Source organism: Ranitomeya imitator, chromosome 1 (genome assembly GCF_032444005.1).
Source record: "Ranitomeya imitator isolate aRanImi1 chromosome 1, aRanImi1.pri, whole genome shotgun sequence".
Lineage (NCBI taxonomy): Eukaryota > Metazoa > Chordata > Amphibia > Anura > Dendrobatidae > Ranitomeya > Ranitomeya imitator.
The window spans coordinates 983,491,226-983,511,377 of NC_091282.1; the positions used below are offsets into that span (position 1 = coordinate 983,491,226).

The 20,152-nt window shown below is 42.6% G+C and overlaps 1 protein-coding gene across 15 annotated transcripts in view; it reads left to right on the forward strand.

The window, feature by feature from the left end:
• Positions 1-20,152, forward strand: part of BLTP1 (bridge-like lipid transfer protein family member 1) — a 381,731-nt gene that overhangs the window by 80,847 nt on the left and 280,732 nt on the right. For all 15 annotated transcript variants that reach the window (XM_069743891.1, XM_069743894.1, XM_069743897.1 and 12 more), the window contains exons 6-9: positions 1,572-1,758; positions 3,618-3,693; positions 6,816-7,009; positions 14,416-14,495. In XM_069743891.1, the coding sequence (XP_069599992.1) occupies positions 1,572-1,758; positions 3,618-3,693; positions 6,816-7,009; positions 14,416-14,495 (537 nt within the window). The remainder of the gene's footprint in view (positions 1-1,571; positions 1,759-3,617; positions 3,694-6,815; positions 7,010-14,415; positions 14,496-20,152) is intronic.

Here is a 20,152-nt window from a genome sequence, read left to right on the forward strand (position 1 = left end):
GTGTTTCGGGGTACTGCCCTTCGTCAGTGCAAAGTCGGATATGGTTTGGCTGTGCGAGAGGCGTCTGATTGATATCCAAGAAGTATCGTTTCTCCTTTCAGAGATTGACATGCTAAGCATGCCGAGATGAGGAGTCTTAAAGCCGCAATGCTCCTCAGGGAAATATACTAATTATGTACATTGTCTCTTCAGAGGAAGAGAACTAGAACTCTAGATTTGTTGTTTGCTACCTTCCAATAGGTGGCACTAGAGTTCTAGTTCTCTTCCTCTCTGAAGAGAAAATTTGCATAATTAGCATATTTCCCAGAGGAGCATTGCGGCTTTAAGTCTCCTCATCTTGGCATTCTTAGCATGTCAATCTCCACAAGGAGAAACGATACTTCTTGGATATCTGATTATTGTGGAAACATTTACAGCACCTCCTGCACTGAACTACTGAACCCAATAAATTATTATATTTTAGAAGTCAGAGTGGGTCCATTTTATACCAACGCTGACTCCGTTTGCAAAGTCCTGCTAATAACTGACATGCTCATGTGAGGATGCCAAGACATTTTGGTTCAAACTTGGGAAAATCACAAAAATTAATTGGTTTCAAACACTGGAAAAACTGATGGCAACTTTTTTGAGTTTTTTTTGGCCTTTACTCATTACTCATAGCTTTTGCTGGCACTGTAAAAAAAACAGCTTTTTATTTGCGTAAAAAAGAAGCAAAAACGCAACATGTGAACAGGCTAGTTCACACATTGCGTTTTTGGCTGTGCTTTTTTTTTTTAGCATGCATCTCCCAGTATGTCTTTAAAATGATAAGGAGATACTGGGAGTTGTTGTTAATAGTCATCATTATACTGCAGAATGTACAGGAACCACAGCACTGATGCAACGTAGTCAGTATCCCAAATAAACAATTACATCCAGGTACCTTATATTTGACATCTTCTCTGATTGAAGTTGTTCCCATGTAGCACAGATGCCGTGATGAGAATTCATGCCCAGACTTAGTCTCCTCCGTCTTCAGCAGCGACTCCCGACACGGTGCCCTTAAAAATAAAAGTATCATTATACTGCCCCATAAATAAACATATCTCCTATGCGTTGCTTGTGCCCTCTGCAATATATCCCCCGCACACTGTGTGACTGCAGACTTATGAATCCCCCAGCACACGCACTGTGCACTACGGGATTCGCCGAATTATGACCCAGGACTGAAGCTATGTATGCATTATACATAGTCCTGGCCAGGGGGTGTGTATGAAGTGAGGCCGACCCACTAGTTGGCCACGCCCACTGGACAGCCGTGTCACTAATCGGGGAGCAGCCTCGCTCTATACAAGTGTATGGAGCGACGCCGTGCCCACTGCCTGTGAGGGTATATAACTCATACATACTGTCCGGTCCCGACTCAGAAACCGGCGAATCCCCTCCAGCCCATAGTGTGTGCGCTGCGGGGATCCATAAGTCTGCAGTCACACTTAATGATTTGGACCAGCCGACCCCTTCAATGGATCGTTTCCAGCAGAACACCCTCTCCCGCTGTAACTGCATTTCTATACTTGTTTTTTCCTTCTTAGATCCTAAAGCAGAAACCAGGCTGTACATCACCGTAAATGATTTTGAGTTCCATGTTTACAATCGCTCTCATTTGTACGGACACCTCCAGGAAGTTTTTGGCTTGGACCCAACAATATTTCCTCCCAGGAAGGATGATGATAAAGTTCGAGAGAATGGGAAACAAAAAGCACAATCTGTACTTGAAAGGTATTTTGGTTTGTAAAGAGAAATAGTAAAATGCTGGAGATCAGCTAATTGATTTTCTGCAAATTGATTGCCTGTAGACTCTACAACGAAGGTCCACGGTAACATGGAGGGGTCAGTATACATTCGGTAACATGACACAGTATAGCTTCATTGTTTCCCAGTGAGAAGTTTTTTCCACGGTTGTTTGATCCTTTCTTGTAGAGAAACATTGCAATTGTTCAGCAGTTGGAAAATACAGTACTTTTCCCTGGAAACTGAGCTACAAATGGCTGCAGTCTCAAAAATATTTTTATATGGAGCAATTAAATAATTGTATAAAAGGCAAATTAAATGATGTGTGCAGATGTATATCTAATTGTTAGGCCCCTTTCACACATCAGTTTTTTGCAATCAGTTGGAATCCGTCGAATTTAGAAAAAAACGGATCCGGCGATTGATGCCGGCGGATCCGTTTTTTTTCTCACAGTCTTGTATTAGCGACGGATTGCGATGGATGGCCTCACGTTTCATCCATCATTCACCGGATCAGTCGAAAATTGTTTATCCGGCGGCCAGAGGAAACGGACATAGTAACTTTTTTTGTGTACGGCAAAAAACGGACAGCGGCGGATCCGTCGCCATCCATTGTTTGCTAGAATGGAAGCCTATGGCGCTGGATCTGTCAAATGACAGAATGCGGCAATATTTTTTTTAGCTGAGCATGCGCCGATCCAATTAGCTAGATCCACTAGTCGGATCCGTCCAAAAAACGGATCCGTCGCATCAGTTTTTCACAATCTGCGATGGATCCGTCAATCTGTGTAGCCAACGGAATCTGACTGATGGCAAAAAACTGATGTGTGAAAGGGGCCTTAGCTTTACATGTGACTTTTTGGGTAAAATACTGTGACCTCTTTTAACAAAAACTTCCCCAGAACATCTTGTTAACAGAGGTCACAGTATTTTACCCATAAAGTCACATGTATTAAAAATATAGATTTAGAATTCAGTTAGTTACGGAAAGGGCCTGTGCACACGACCGTTTATATTGGGAGAGTGCTGTAAATGGTTTTGATGGGTTGCACTCGTACCAATGCTATTCTGTGGGGCTGTGCACATGTCCGAGTGGTCTGAAAGAAAAATCGGGGACATGTCATATTTTCATCTGGGTATTGGATCAAAAGCAGCAATGCGAGTCTAAGACTTCGTGGAAAACATCGGACCTCACCCAGCATAACTGGAGAGGAAAACAGTTGTGTCCACCAGCAGAAGGGCAATTCCTAGAGACTCACTGGTGTACAATTTAGGATATGTAGATGATCTCCAAAGTAACGAATATGGAAAGCTGCCATCTGCCAGAGTCCTGTACATTAGCAGAAAACTGATAGCCAAGGTATGGCTATCAGAAAATCCACCTACCTGCAGATAATTCATTACTAGGGTCAATAATATTATTCTTATGGAGAGAGGTGTATATAGTAAGAGGGGTAGACCTCAATATAATAAAATATTGGAAGCATGATTAAATGCTCCGGAGTCATTTGAACTATTAAGAAAAAGCTTGTTAGAAACATATAATGGTTATGCTATTGATCCACTGTGTCTGCGCAAGTCCTTTGGTCTTTTTTCTTATCTCTAAGAAATATCAATCACGCTTTCTACTTATTCTGCGATGATGTGCTGCTGCATTATCTTATGCAGTCATATAATGCCCGTCCAAAAAAAATATAGATTTAGAGGAAATTCAGCAAGGTTCTTTTCTTATCTTCTTGAATAGTTTGAAAAAAAAAATGTAATGTCTCTATAGTCCATACCTCTCGTATCTTTCACATCCAACGTTCTGTTTGTTCTTTTTTTTTTTTTTTTTTTTACTTTTTAAGTGGCAAAATAGAGTCCCCAGATCCGTCCTCATCTTGGAGGTCTCTCATACCAGTGATTAAAGTGAATATCAGCACAGTAAGTATAACGAAACTAGGTAAAGAAGTTGTCATTTGCTAAGATATTACTGTACAGTAATATACCTCGCAAAGCTTTTATCTGCAATCCCTAAAAGCTGACATAAACATAAACCATGTAGCATTGTTTAAGGCAAGACGACAACTCCGAATAATATCTGATTAGGGTTTTCAAAACCACATCGACTTCCACACATACAGTGGGAAAAATAAGTATTTGATACACTGCCGATTTTGTAAGTTTTCCCACCTACAAAGAATGCAGAGGTCTATAATTTTTATCGCAGGTACACTTCAACTGTGAGAGACAGAATCTAAAATAAATCCAGAAAATCACATTGTATGATTTTTACATAATTAATTTGCATTTTATTGCATGAAGTATGTATTTGATACAGTAGAAAAATAGAATTTAATATTTGGTACAGAAACCTTTGTTGCAATTACAGAGGTCAGGTGTTTCCTGTAGTTATTGACCAAGTTTGTGCACACTGCAGCAGGGATTTTGGCCCACTCCTCCCTCCATACCGGTCTTCTCCAGATCTTTCAGGTGTTGGAGATGTCGCTGGCTAACATCGTGTTTCAGCTCCTTCCAAAGATTTTCTATTGGGTTCAGGTCTGGAGACTGGCTAGGCCACTCCAGGACCTTAAAATGCTTTTTACAGATCCACTCCCTAGTTGCCCTGGCTGTATGTCTCGGGTCATTGTCATTCTGGAAGAACCAGCCACAGCCCATCTTCAATGATCTTACTGAGGGAAGGAGGTTGTTGGCCAAAGTGTCACGATACATGACCCAATCCATCCTCCCTTCAATACGGTGCAGTTGTCCTGTCCACTTTACAGAAAAGCACCCCCAAAGTATGATGTTTCCCCACCATGCTTCATGGTTGGGACGGTGTTATTGGGGTTGTGCTCATCCTTCTTCCTCCAAACACGGCGAGTGGCGTTGATACCAAAAAGTTTTATTTTGGTTTCTTCTGACCACATGACCTTCTCCAATGCCTCTTATGGATCATCCGGATGCTCATTGGCAAACTTGAAGGGAGCCTGGACATGTGCTGGCGTGAGCAGGGGGACCTTGCGTGCCCTGCTAAATTTTAATCCATGACAATGTAGTGTGTTACTAAAGGTAATGTTTTGAGACGGTGGTCCCAGCTCTCTTCAGGTCATTGACCAGGTCTTCTCGTGTAGTTCTGGGCTGATTCCTGACCTTTCTCAGACTGAGGAAGATTGACAGTCATCTTGTGTTTCTTACATTTCTAATAAATGTGCCAATAGTGGTTGCCTCCTCATCAAGCTGCTTGTCTATTGTCCTGTAGCCCATCCCAGCTTTTTGCAGGTCAATCATTTTGTCTCTGGTGTCATTAGACAGCTTTTTGGTTTTGACCATGCTGGAGAGGTTGGTGTGTGATTGATCGAGGGTGTGGACAGGTGTCTTTTATACAGGTAATGAGTTAAAGCAGGTGCAATTAATACAGGTATGAGCGAAGAGTAGGAGGGCTTCTTAAAGAAAATTGACAGGTCTGTGAGAGTCAGAATTCTTGCTGGTTGTAAGCCAATCATATACTTATTTCATGCAATAAAATGCAATTTAATTATTTAAAAATGATACAATGTGATTTTCTGGATTTTAAGATTCTCTCTCTCTCTCTCACAGTTGAAGTGTACCTGCGATAAAAATTAGAGACCTCTCCATCCTTTGTAGGTGGGAAAACTTGCAAATCCGGCAGTGTATCAAATACTTACACAGTAGTAAGAAATCTGGACATTTTCTGAATCTTGCCATTTCTTTTTGGATTTCACGCTGGGAAAAGTCAATTATGGTTGGATTTGCCATAACCCTTGCACTGCCAAACTTGTATGTGACATGTCATGACTTTAGACTAGAAGGGTTAAGTTGAGATGAAGAAACTGAAGATGATAAAGGGAAAAAAATTGGTTTCATCATGTTATCAGCCTCCCCCCCCCCCTATCCCATCCACAAACACACACACGTACATACACTTTCCCCTCATAAATCAGAGAGGATAAGGGATTCTTTTTCTTTAATACCAAACTATCCATTATTGGTTAGTCTGCCTGGTGTATTATATATTTATTATATATTTATTTTTTGTATTTTACTCTCAGACAAATTTTGAAACTATATACAATACAATAATACGGCACCACAGCTTAGAGGGGTATTCTGTAAATAAGGAAGGGCCAAATGCGGAGACCCTCGCCAGTTGCCAGAAAGGGTCACGTTTTGCCCACTGATTAAATGGAGCAGACGTGCACATGCTGTGCTAGTATTGCTATATGGAGAAGTGGACAAGACATAGCTGAGTAACGCTGCTCTGTTAAACTTGGGTACAAACGTTCCCCATTTTGATGATCAATGGGGGTCTTGGCATTCGGTTCCTGCCAGTCTATAAATTGCCCAATAAAAAACTTTCTATCTCCCGGAATCCATAATGAAAGATAGTAGAAATGTGGGAAATGATGGTGTAGTTAGAGGTTGAATGGGTGAAATCCGGAAAAGGAACACCGAAAAACCTTTTCCATTTTTTGAGCCTTGGCTAGTTTTAAGTTCATTTATCAGTCAAAAGGTCTTCAAAGGTGTGCAACAGAAATGTAATCCTTTTGATCGCAAGACTTGCAAAAGAATATTAAAAACTTGCCTTGTCCTTTTTTATTATTAATATGTTAAGAGTCAGAATGCATTGCTCAAAAATGATAAAGGTCTTTTTGTGTTTGCTTTTGCAATTTTTGATAATTTGCACCCCAAAAACCATTTTTTTCTTTGTTACAATACATTACATAGGAAGATAAATGGATCATTAAAAAAAAAAAAACACTATTCCCACAAAAAATAATAGATCGTGCATGGCTGTGGCAACAAAACAACAACAAAATAAGTCATGTCTATTGAAACGTGGGAATGAGAAACAAAAGTGAAAAATGGCTTCATTGCCTCATCATTTCTGGCCTGAAACAACCGCGCTAAACATCATTTTAGTTGTTAATTTACACAGTGATATTGATCTTATTTGTTTCATTTTGCTAATACATATAAGAATGCAGCAAGTTGGAAAACACCGTCTTCTATTTATCAAATTAATAATATACCGTTGACTTTAGGGGCGGTTGGCTTTTGGAAATCATTATCAGCCTCAAACCTTGTGTGTAAATTTTGATGATGCATTCCTCACTTACACAACTAAGCCTCCGTCAAGTCACCTGGACCAGTTCATGCACATCTTGAAGGGCAAATTGGAGAATGTAAGGGTGATGCTAGTACCCAGTCCAAGATACGTCGGACTTCAGAATGATGAGTAAGTGTCTTTTTCTGTATTTACTGATCTTAAAGGGAATATGTCAGCAGGCTTTCTCCATTTAATCTGGGGGCAGCATGAGGTAGGGGCTGCGACACTGATTTCTGCGATGTGTCACTTACTAGACTGTGTGCTGTTTTATCAGCAGATTGTCACTGCTGGACTAGCTGCCTGCAGACCTCCTGGTCCAACCCCTCCCTCAGCACTGGTTACCAGCTTACTGTCAATTTAAACGGTACACAGAAAGCTTTGTGTGGGTGGGTTAGCTGTCTAAGATCTGCTAGATACCGCATTTAAAAACTTTGATTGTATCACAACTGCTGCACCCAGTAAACTAAGTGATACATCGCTGGAATCAGGGTCTGTTTCTCTACATTATGTTGCTCTCATATGGGGTAGCAAAAACCTAGCGTCAGATTCCCTTTAAGAACCTCTATAACACTTTATTTATTAAAAGTCTATCTAAGTTTCTACTCGAGGTGTGCTTTAATCATTTGTGCAAGGCGACAAAATGCGTGCCTAATGCGATCCTGGAAGAGCACGCATAGCCTAATGAAACACATCAGTCACAAGCATTTTGCCTGTTCTACTATATAATCGTCTAAGGCTACGTTCACACTAGCGTTCTGCTAGTGTGCGTCGCCTTAGCGTCGGGCGACGCAGTGGCGACGCACGCATCATGCGCCCCTATGTTTAACATGGGGGACGCATGCGTTTTTGTGTGATGCGTTTTGCAACACTTTCATCTTTTTTGCCGCTAGCGTCGGACCAAGAAAACGCAACAAGTTGCATTTTTCTTGCGTCCGATTTTCGGCAAAAAAAGACGCACGCGTCGCAAAACGCAGCGTTTTTGCGTGTGTTTTGCCGCGTTTTTGTGTGCGTCGTGCGTTGCGTCGCCGACGCAGCGGCGCGCAACGCTAGTCTGAACGTAGCCTATGGGGCACTTCTGTCTGTTTGTCTGTCTATCACCGAAATCTCACGTCGCTGTGACGGGCACAGTCCGGCCGCGAATTCGCCCCTTCCTACTCTGTTATTGCTCCCTCCAGTCAGCGCTCACACAGGGTTAATGGCTGCGTTACACCGCGTTATGCCACGGTTTAACGCAGTCTAATGCTGCTATTAACACTGTGTGACCAACTTTTTTACTATTGATGCTGCCTATGCAGCATCAATAGTAAAAAGATATAATGTTAAAAATAATCAAAATAAAAATCATTATATTCTCACCTTCCATGACCTTTCCCGCTGCTCCTCGCGACACTCTGGTCCATGCATTACGGTCTCGCGAGATGATGACGTAGCGGTCTCGCGACACCGGTACGTCGTCATCTCGTGAGACCGCAATGCATTCTTGGGACCGGAGCGTCGCGAGGAGCATCGGTAAACGCCTGGGCTGGATCCGGGGGCCGACAGAAGGTGAGTATATAACTATTTTTTATTTTAATTCTTTTTTTTAGCAGGGATATGGTGCCCACATTGCTATATACTACGTGGGCTGTGTTATATACTGCATGGGCTGTGTTATATACTGTGTGGGCTGTGTTATATACTACGTCTCTGTGCTATATACTACGTGGCTGTGGTATATATTACGTGGCTGGGCAATATACTACATCGCTGTGCTCTATACTACGTGGCCTGTGTTATATACTGAATCGGCTGTGTTATATATTACGTGGCTGTGCAATATATTACGTGGCTGGGCAATATACTACGTGTCTGTACTATATACTAAGTGGCTGGGCAATATACTACGTGGGCTGTGCTATATACTACGTGGGCTGTGTTATATACTACGTGGGCTGTGTCATCTACTACGTGGGCTGTGTTTATTTAACGGGTCATACAACGCAGGGTTACACCGTGGCCAAGAGTAAACTAATATCACCCTTCCATCAAAACCATCAAGATAATAGTTTTTTTGTGTGAGAATACTCCCTGACAAATCCAAACCAAAAAAAATGGAGTAGGCACAAAATCTCACGAATCATTATAAAATATTCAATTTATTAGATAAATATGAAAGAACAATTATATCAAATCAACATAATACATTTTGCACAGGAAATATCTGAGAAACAGACTAGTGGTATGACAGAGAGTTCATGGGAACACAAAAAGTATATTATACCATGGTAGAGGCCCAGTACATATACCAATGTACAAAATAAAGGAGGCACAGCATGTCCTAAAATCCATAGCCACATTATATAGGTAAAAGTACAGCCAGCCACATAGTACATCGGTGTAATTATAAAGGCTTACCCATGATAAAAAATAAGTCCCACGGGCTCCCTGGCGCCCCTGACGCACGTTTCGCGGTCCAGCTTTCTCAAAGGGGAGACGCACATAAACTAGTCTCTCAGGTTTATATAAGGGGAAACCGCAATCCACCTGAGTAGATAGCCATCTACATCGCACTTACCACCTTTGAATTTGTGAGATTTTGTGCCTACTCCATTTTTTTGGTTTGTACGTGGGCTGTGTTATATGCTATGTGGCTGTGCTATATGCTATGTGGCTGTGCTATATGCTACGTGGGCTGTGTTATATGCTACTTGGCTGTGGTATATTTCTCTGCTGTATCTGTGCATCATGGATCGTGGTATGTGTTAAAGAGGGGTCCCACTGAGACTCTTTCGCCCGGGGCCCTCAAAAACCTGGAGCCGGCCCTGGCTTCACTGATTGTTCGCGGCCGGGCGTGACCAATCAGCGACAGGCGCAGTCCGGCCGCGAACTGGCGCAAAATTTGAACCATGCTTCGCTAATTGGTTGCGCCCGGCCAGCCGAATCCTGTGTATAAATTGCATTATTCTGAAAACTTCATAAATAAACTACATACATATTCTAGAATACCCGAAGCGTTAGAATCGGGCCACCATCTAGTAATTTTATAATGAGCTTGGTTGTCCCTCACTGCTTAAGAAGCCTAGAACATACAAAAAAAGATAAATAATTCTGAAATTTAGGGCACTTGAAAATAGAGATACGGTTTTTTTTTCTAAGTAGGTCTTTCCAGGGCTCTGGAGAAAATATGAGTTAACTTGTAATATTCCTCATTCTTCCTGATGCCCGGACCTTAATGTAACTAGTATGGCGCATTTCTCTTACAAGAGGCCAATATGTGTATCTGTTCTTTCGGTGGAGTCTTAGAAACGGACAGGAAACTATTATTCTAATCTGATAAATAAAAAGGCATGTGGCTCATTGAAATTCTGTTATTTGGCAGCTAGTCTCTTAACAGGTTTTCTTTCTGTGTTTCGTTTTCATTGGAAGTGGAGCAAACCCCATTTTAATTTAACTAAGATGATATTTTTATTTTAATAAATGCTAAAGTTTATTTTTCAGACTACACAAGGATTGTTGTCTTTTACTATGAAAACATATAGGAGCTGTGTGCACAAATAAAATAGGACTTTTTTCATTAACACTATTTAACACTATTTGCATAATTGCTGCCTTGTTCATTTTAGATACTTTTGAACAATATAAAGGAAAAAAAGACTGTCAATATGGACAATATGTGTATATGTACAGTATAGTGAGCCACATATAATTCTCCATACAGTATTTGATGGGCCCCATCTATTGCTCCATATATAATGGGCCTCATATAATGCTCCATACAGTATATGATCGGCCCCATACAGTATACTGATTCCCATATATTGCTCCATACAGAATGGGCCCCATATGATGCTCCATACAGAATGGGCCCCATATAATACTCCTTACAGAATGGGTCCCATATAATGCTCCAAAAATAATTGACCCCATAAGATGCTCCATGTATAATGGGCTCCATATATAATTGGCCATATACAGTGGGGCAAAAAAGTATTGTCAGACAGCAATAGTGCAAGTTCCACCACTTAAAAAGATGAGAGGCGTCTGTAATTTACATCATAGGTAGACCTCGACTATGGGAGACAAACTGAGAAAAAAAAATCCAGAAAATCACATTGTCTGTTTTTTTAACAATTTATTTGCATATTATGGTGGAAAATAAGTATTTAGTCAGAAACAAACAATCAAGATTTCTGGCTCTCACAGACCTGTAACTTCTTCTTTAAGAGTCTCCTCTTTCCTCCACTCATTACCTGTAGTAATGGCACCTGTTTAAACTTGTTATCAGTATAAAAAGACACCTGTGCACACCCTCAAACAGTCTGACTCCAAACTCCACTATGGTGAAGACCAAAGAGCTGTCAAAGGACACCAGAAACAAAATTGTAGCCCTGCACCAGGCTGGGAAGACTGAATCTGCAATAGCCAACCAGCTTGGAGTGATGAAATCAACAGTGGGAGCAATAATTAGAAAATGGAAGACATACAAGACCACTGATAATCTCCCTCGATCTGGGGCTCCACGCAAAATCCCACCCCGTGGGGTCAGAATGATCACAAGAACGGTGAGCAAAAATCCCAGAACCATGCGGGGGGACCTAGTGAATGAACTGCAGAGAGCTGGGACCAATGTAACAAGGCCTACCATAAGTAACACACTACGCCACCATGGACTCAGATCCTGCAGTGCCAGACGTGTCCCACTGCTTAAGCCAGTACATGTCCGGGCCCGTCTAGAGAGCATTTGGATGATCCAGAGGAGTTTTGGGAGAATGTCCTATGGTCTGATGAAACCAAACTGGAACTGTTTGGTAGAAACACAACTTGTCATGTTTGGAGGAAAAAGAATACTGAGCTGCATCCATCAAACACCATACCTACTGTAAAGCATGGTGGTGGAAACATCATGCTTTGGGACTGTTTCTCTGCAAAGGGGCCAGGACGACTGATCCGGGTACATGAAAGAATGAATGGGGCCATGTATCGTGAGATTTTGAGTGCAAACCTCCTTCCATCAGCAAGGGCATTGAAGATGAAACGTGGCTGGGTCTTTCAACATGACAATGATCCAAAGCACACCTCCACGGCAACGAAGGAGTGGCTTCGTAAGAAGCATTTCAAGGTCCTGGAGTGGCGTAGCCAGTCTCCAGATCTCAACCCTATAGAAAACCTTTGGAGGGAGTTGAAAGTCCGTGTTGCCAAGCGAAAAGCCAAAAACATCACTGCTCTAGAGGAGATCTGCATGGAGGAATGGGCCAACATACCAACAACAGTGTGTGGCAACCTTGTGAAGACTTACAAAAAACGTTTGACCTCTGTAATTGCCAACAAAGGATATATTACAAAGTATTGAGATGAAATTTTGTTTCTGACCAAATACTTATTTTCCACCATAATATGCAAATAAATTGTTAAAAAAACAGACAATGTGATTTTCTGGATTTTTTTTTCTCAGTTTGTCTCCCATAGTTGAGGTCTACCTATGATGTAAATTACAGACGCCTCACATCTTTTTAAGTGGTGGAACTTGCACTATTGCTGACTGACTAAATACTTTTTTGCCTCACTGTAAAATGCTCCATATATAATTAGTCCCATGTGATGCTTCATATATTATTGGCCCCATATACTGCTCCATATGTAATTGGCCCCATATACTGCTCCATATGTAATTGGCCCCATATACTGCTCCATATTGAATTGGCCCCATAAGATGCTCCATATTAAATTGGCTCCATATTAAATTGGCCCCATATACTGCTCCATATGTAATTGGCCCCATATACTGCTCCATATTGAATTGGCCCCATAAGATGCTCCATATTAAATTGGCCCCATATAATGCTCCCTATAGAATTGGCTTCATAAGATGCTCCCTATATTATTATCCCCATAAGATACTCCATATAGAATTAGCCCCATATAATGCTCCATATATGGGCCCCTTCTGATGGTCCCCGTATATTGCTCCAAATATATATATTAAAAAAAAAAAAAAAATGAAATACTCACCTCTCGTTGCTTGACGCTTCTCTGCTCTGGACTCCTCACTGTCGCCGTCTTCCTGCTCTCTGTGCTGCGACTGCTCAGGCAGAGGGCGCGCAATGGTGACGTCATCGCGCCCTCTGACCTGAACGTCACAGTCAGAGGATGGAAGACGCTGCAGCGCTGGAACCGGGAGAGGTAAGTATCGCAAGTGCCGAGGCCGGAGCAGGCGGAGAGGGGTCCACTCGCGGGGGCCGGCACTATAGCGCGCCAGTGTCCCCGTCGGCGAGTGGGCCCCCTGCCTGCTCAGGGCCCGGGTGAGCCGGGTGCTGACGCCGGCCCTGGGTGTCGGCCACAAGTACTCTTAGGGAGCTGCTCCATCTTCTGCTAGTAGCCACATCTTGGTACTGCACATCCGCCTCCTATTGAATTGAATAGGAGGCGGATGTTTAATACCCTGCGGTGGCCACTGTCAAAAGACAGCCAATAACAGCTAATTAGCGGGAGTGCCAGGTGTCTGCCCCGGCCGATCAAACATTGATGAGCTATCTTAAGGATGGGGTCATGAATGAAAAAGTAATGGACAACCTCTTTAAGTCCAGGTAAGCCAACGCTCTATACGAAGGCATGTCAGTCCACACATGGAACACTGACTGCTTCATCAGTGTCTATCAGCAGAGAGCTACGTAGGGTATGCTTATAGCGTGCTCTTTAATTCTGCTGATACAATGTTATTTATTATCAACAGTATGACACAAGCTGTATTTTACCAATTCATCTTTGGGACACTGAAACACTGAATGATTTATCCGAGTCTAGTGATTTGGTTATTGAGAGTAGGCTTACAGCGCATTCCCTAACTCTGCTGCCTGTCAATGTAATATATTACACTTTAAAGGGAATCTGTTTATGGGATCAACCCTCTTAAGTCAGGAAGGTGCACTTAAATATTTGGCCACGCCATGATACTGTTAAGTGCTATGGGAGAGTCAGAGCACTTAAACAGCCAATGTGTACCCAGTTCTTTTTTCCTTCCACCACCAGCCTCTTTAGCATGATTGATAACTTGCTGTCTCATTTCCTTGCCTGATATCACACAGACAGGGAGCTATCAATCAAAGTAAAGAGGCTGATTCTAGGTGGGGAAGTAGACTCAGGGGGGGCTTTGGGAGTGGTCTTTAATGCCCATTGTACTTAATACCTAATTTGCATATGAATGAAAATGATAATTGTTCGGGAAGCAGCAGGAGATAGGAAATGTAAAGGTGTCCATGGATTAATATTTCAAAGACCTTTATTTGCATGTATGCGGTTTGATCTTAGTGGCAGATTCCCTTTGAATGTTTTATTGGCTAAAAGTATGTTGTCTTAAATGGGGCTGCAAAATGTTATATCTTAATATGTTAATATTATATGTATTATGTATAATATGTTATATATTAATTTGTAAAGCGCTGCGGAATATGTTGGCGCTATATAAATAAAAATTATTATTAATATATTATAAAAATTATTATTATTATATCCAGTTTTGGTGTTGATCTTTTTCTTTTTCCTTCTTTTTTTCTTCTAAGGCCTCCTAGACTCATGGGAGAGGGATTTGTGGTCATGCAGTCTAATGATGTTGACATCTACTACTACATGGATGAGCCAGGTAATCTGCAGCAAGTGGATGGAAATAGCTAACGTGATGAAGTCATTAGCTCCATAGTTAATTCATTTCAGGGGTGGAATGTAATTTTTCTCTGTCAGATCCAATGTGTTCCACTCATGTCTATGGTCAGCATCAACCTGATGTTTGTGGTCATACAGCATTTTTTTGTACTTGGTTCATCTTGACCTTTACTAATTTTGATGTGTTTGATATCTGTTGTGTCACTTGGTCTTGTCTAGTCTACTAAAAATAGCAGGCTTATAATTTATCTTGTGAAACGTTTGTTGATCAGAGATGAAAAGGGCAAAGCAAGATGAGAATAATGCTTCAAACCTACGTTGTGTATACACTACTCAAAAAAATAACGGGGAAACTAAAATCCCATATCCTAGGTATCACTGAATGAATTATTCCATTTGCAAATCTTTATTCGTTACATAGTGGAATGAGTTGAGAACCATAAAACATAAAAATGATCAATGTAAATAAAAACTAATATCCCTTCGAGGTTTGGATTTGGAATGATACTCAAAATCAAAGTAGAAAATTAAATTACAAGCTGATCAAATTTCAGTAGAAATGCCTCAAGACAAGGAAATGATGCTCAGTAGTGTGTGTGGCTTCCACATGCCAGAATGACCTCCCAATGCCTGGGTATGGACCCGATGAGGGTGCTGATATTCTCCTGAGAGATCTCCTCCCAGTCATAGATTAAAGCATCAGTCAACTCCTGGACAGTCTGTGGTGCAACGTGGCATTGGTGAATGGAACGAGTCCTGAAGTCCCAGATGTGCTCGATTGAATTCAGGTCTGGGGAATGGGCAAGCCATTCCATAGCATCAATGCCTTCATCATGCAGGAACCATTGCCACACTTCAGCCACATGAGGCCTTGCATTGTCATGCATCAGAAGGAACCCAGAGCCCAGTGCACCTGCATATGGACTCACAATGGGTCTCAGAATCTCATCCTGGTACCTAGTGGGAGTCAGGTTACCTCTAGCGAGCACATGGAGTGCTGTGCGGCCCTCCAAAGAAATGCCTCTCCACATCATTACTGACCAACAGGCAAAACTGTCATACTCGAGGATACTGCATGCTGAACTTTCTCCACGGCGTCTATAGACCCTGTCACGTTTGTCACGTGCTCAGTGTGAACCTGCTCTCATCCGTGAAGAGCACAGGGTGCCAATGTCGAGTCTACCTATCTTGGTGTTCTCTAGCAAATGACAATCGCCCTACACGGTGTTGGGCTGTAAGCACAACACCCACTTGTGGACGTCGGGCCCTCGTACCACCCTCTTGGAGTCCGACAGTTTGAGCAGACACATGGATGTTAGTGGCCAGCTGGAGTTCATTTTGCAGGGCTCTGGCACTGCTCCTCCTGTTCCTCCTTGCACAAAGGAGGAGGTAGCGGTCCTGCTGCTGGGTTGTTGCCCTCCTGCGGCCACCTCCACATATCCTGGTGTACTGGTCTGTCTCCTAGTATCTGCTCCATGCCCTGGACAATGTGCTGACAGACACAGCTATCCTTCTTGCCACAGCTCGCATTGATGTGCCATCCTGGATGAGCTGCACCACCTGAGTAACTTCTTTGAGTTGTAGACACCGCCTTATGCTACTGTACAGTACCTCTAGGGGTGAGAGCAATGACAAAATGCAGAAGTGACCAAAACAAGAGCCAAAAGGAATGAGAGCAGAGCAATGGTCTCTGCCCCTCCTGCAGAACCACTCCTTTATAGGGGTTGTCTTGCTAATTGCCTGTCATTTCTATCTGTTGTCTGTTCCATTTGCACAACAGCAGGAGAAATTGCGTCACAATCAGTGTTGCTTCATAACTGGACAGTTTGATTTCACAGAAGTTTGATTGACTTGGAGTGACATTGTGGTGTTTAAGTGTTTCCTCTATTTTATTTTGAGCAGTGTATTTATATTGTAAAGGGCATAATTCTACAGTACCTTGTAGAGTAATGTATAAGAAGTGGTATGAAGGTAAACACCTAGTATCATCAGTGCTAACAAAGTTCACAGACAGTCCATGATCGGTTAGTAGTAGTGTGAAATTGTGGGAATGTCCAGTGTAATGCAGCCTAAAACTAGCAGTCAGTGGTATAGGGTCGGCGACCATGCCTGGACAATTCGTCCAGTGTCCATAATACATAAAGCCCTGGGATGAGGGTTGCTTCTAATTTCAGTTGAGATAAAAGGGCAAACTGCCACCAGAAAGGGGACAGCTTACCTCTTTGCCCAGGGGCAATGGTACTGTTGCGTCCTTAGAGCTGCCCTGTAGTAAAGCTGCACAATTGGCTATTTTGCAGAAATCTTGTAGTGACTATCTAAGGTCCGATTTACTTTAGTCGATGTGCGGCACTAAACTATTGTCCATCAGCTGCTTGTTTGCCAATTGGTGGACTGGTTACACATTGAGACAGAGTTTCAGATGTACACTGAATGATCGGTCATCGCTCAGAGTGCATAGGCTGCCACTGTTCTCGACAGCTCAAGTCCTGTTTACACGAAGCGATGTGCTGCCGAGAACGATCTTTTGTGCAAACCAAAACAATCATTTTACCCAGTGATCTAACCTTTTGCTCATTCATTAATTGATAGGCAGCGCTATGTTGTATGATTGTCGTGTAAATGGACTTCTCAGGCACGATTTTTTTTATTGCGTTTGCGTCTGTTTTTTTATTTAGTTTTCGTTGTTTTGCGGATTTTTTTTCGTTTTTTAATCTTTGCATTTTTTACCTTTTTTAAAAGTCTATTAAAATGCGACTCAAAATTTGTGTGAAATGTACTCCAGAGCGGTGTCACTATACCCAGCGTTCAGGAGAAGAGCTTCACCCCCGCAAGTGCCGTCACTGGTCTCGGTGGGGTATAGCGACACCACTCTTCTGCCGGCTTATTACTATGCGTCTATACAGACAAAGCGGACGCTGCGCTCATCGTACAGGGCTCGGGGGGGACACTGCACAAAGGAAACTCTTGGGGACAGCACCGACCCTGAAACGAACGTCACCGTTGATGCCAAGTTTCAGGGAGGGGGCAGTGACCACAGCCTCTGCCCTCTGATGATGCTTCCTCTCAGTATCCCAGCATGCACTGGGGATGCTGTTGTGGATTCTGTTTTTGGGCTCCCTCTGGTGGTTACAGATGGTACTGGGTGACTTGTGTTCTCTGCGGTCTCTGGTGTCCACCTGTTCTATCAGGATATGGGAGTTTCCTTTTTAACCTGGCTTTCTTGTCATTTCCTCGCCGGCGATCAATGTAATCAGTGTGTCTTGTTACCTCTGCTTTCCGCTTCTGTAATCATCAGGACAAGCTAAGTTTTTGATTTTCCTGTTCCACGTTTTGCTTTATTTTTGTTTTAGTCCAGCTTGCAGTTATGTGATTCCTTGTTGCTGGTTGCTCTAGTGGGCTGATATTACTCCTCATGTTCCATGAGTTGGCACATGAATTCAGGTAATTTCAGGATGGTTTTTTGTAGGGTTTTTCGCTGACCGCGCAGTTCACTTTTGTATCCTCTGCTATCTAGTTTTAGCGGGCCTCATTTTGCTGATTCTGTTTTCATTACTACGTATGTGCTTTCCTCTCATTTCACCGTCATTACATGTGGGGGGTTGCTATTTCTGTGGGGTGTTTCTCTGGAGGCAAGAGAGGTCTTTGTTTCTTCTAATAGGGGAAGCTAGTCCTTCGGCTGGCGCGAGACGTCTAGAATCATCGTAGGCACGTTCCCCGGCTACTGCTAGTGTTGTGAATTAGGTTCAGGATCGCGGTCAGCTCAGTTTCCATCACCCTAGAGCTTGTTCTGTTTTTTGTGTGCTTGTCCTTTTGTGATCCCCTGCCATTGGGATCATGACAGTATCGCCGGCCCGAAAAGTGGTAATTGTATTAGCTGAAGTAGGAGGAAAAGTAGTCTGAGGAAGTTTTTTTTTTTTTTTTCCTTCCCTCAGAGTTTGCTGCCTAGCCTTAATTGCAGCCTGGCTGCGTCTTACCTCCTCTTAATCCTTGAATGGCTCTGACCTCAGCTGTTTATCATGGACGTCCAGAGTTTGGCTTCCAGCCTGAATAATCTTGCTGCTAAGGTTCAAAATATACAAGATTTTGCTGTACATGCTCCTATGTCTGAACCTAGAATTCCTATCCCAGAGTTTTTTTCTGGAGATAGATCTAGTTTTCTGAATTTTAGGAACAATTGCAAGTTGTTTCTTTCTTTGAAATCTCGCTCCTCTGGAGACCCTGCTCAGCAAGTCAAAATTGTAATATCTTTCCTGCGGGGTGACCCTCAGAATTGGGCATTTGCATTGGCACCAGGGGATCCTGTGTTGCTCAATGTGGATGCGTTTTTTCTGGCATTGGGTTTGCTCTATGAGGAACCTAACCTAGAGATTCAGGCTGAAAAAGCTTTATTGGCTCTCTCTCAGGGGCAAGATGAAGCAGAAATATATTGTCAGAAATTTCGGAAATGGTCGGTGCTTACTCAGTGGAATGAGTGCGCTCTGGCTGCAAAATTCAGAGATGGCCTTTCTGAGGCCATTAAAGATGTTATGGTGGGGTTCCCGGCGCCTACAGGTCTGAATGAGTCTATGACTATGGCTATTCAGATTGATCGGCGTTTACGGGAGAGCAAACCTGTGCACCATTTGGCGGTGTCTTCTGAACAGGCACCTGAGACAATGCAATGTGATAGAATTCAGTCCAGAAGTGAACGGCAAAACTATAGGCGGAAAAATGGGTTGTGTTTTTATTGTGGTGATTCAGCTCATGTTATATCAGCATGCTCTAAACGCACAAAAAAGGTTGATAAGTCTGTTGCCATTAGTACTTTACTGTCTAAGTTCATTCTGTCTGTGACTCTGATTTGTTCATTATCAGCCATTTCCGTCGATGCCTATGTGGATTCAGGCGCTGCCCTGAGTCTTATGGATTGGTCATTTGCCAACCGCTGTGGGTTTAGTCTGGAGCCTCTGGAAGTCCCTATTCCTTTGAAAGGAATTGACTCTACACCTTTGGCTATGAATAAACCTCAGTACTGGACACACGTGACCATGCGTATGACTCCCGTTCATCAGGAGGTGATTCGCTTCCTGGTACTGTATAATTTACATGATGTCTTAGTGCTTGGTCTGCCATGGTTACAAACTCATAACCCAGTCTTGGACTGGAAGGCGATGTCTGTGTTAAGCTGGGGATGTCAGGGGGTTCATGATGATGCACCTCCGATTTCTATCGCTTCATCTACTCCTTCTGAGGTTCCTGTATTTTTGTCTGATTATCGGGATGTTTTTGAGGAGCCTAAGCTCAATTTGCTTCCTCCTCACAGGGATTGCGATTGTGCTATAGATTTGATTCCTGGCAGTAAATTTCCTAAAGGTCGTTTGTTCAATCTGTCAGTGCCAGAGCATACTGCTATGCGGGATTATGTTAAGGAGTCCTTGGAAAAGGGACATATCCGTCCATCTTCATCTCCTTTGGGAGCAGGTTTTTTTTTCGTGGCCAAAAAAGATGGTTCCTTGAGGCCTTGTATAGATTACCGTCTTTTGAATAAGATTACGGTCAAATATCAGTATCCTTTGCCATTGTTGACTGATTTGTTCGCTCGCATTAAGGGGGCTAAATGGTTCACTAAGATTGATCTTCGGGGTGCGTATAATCTTG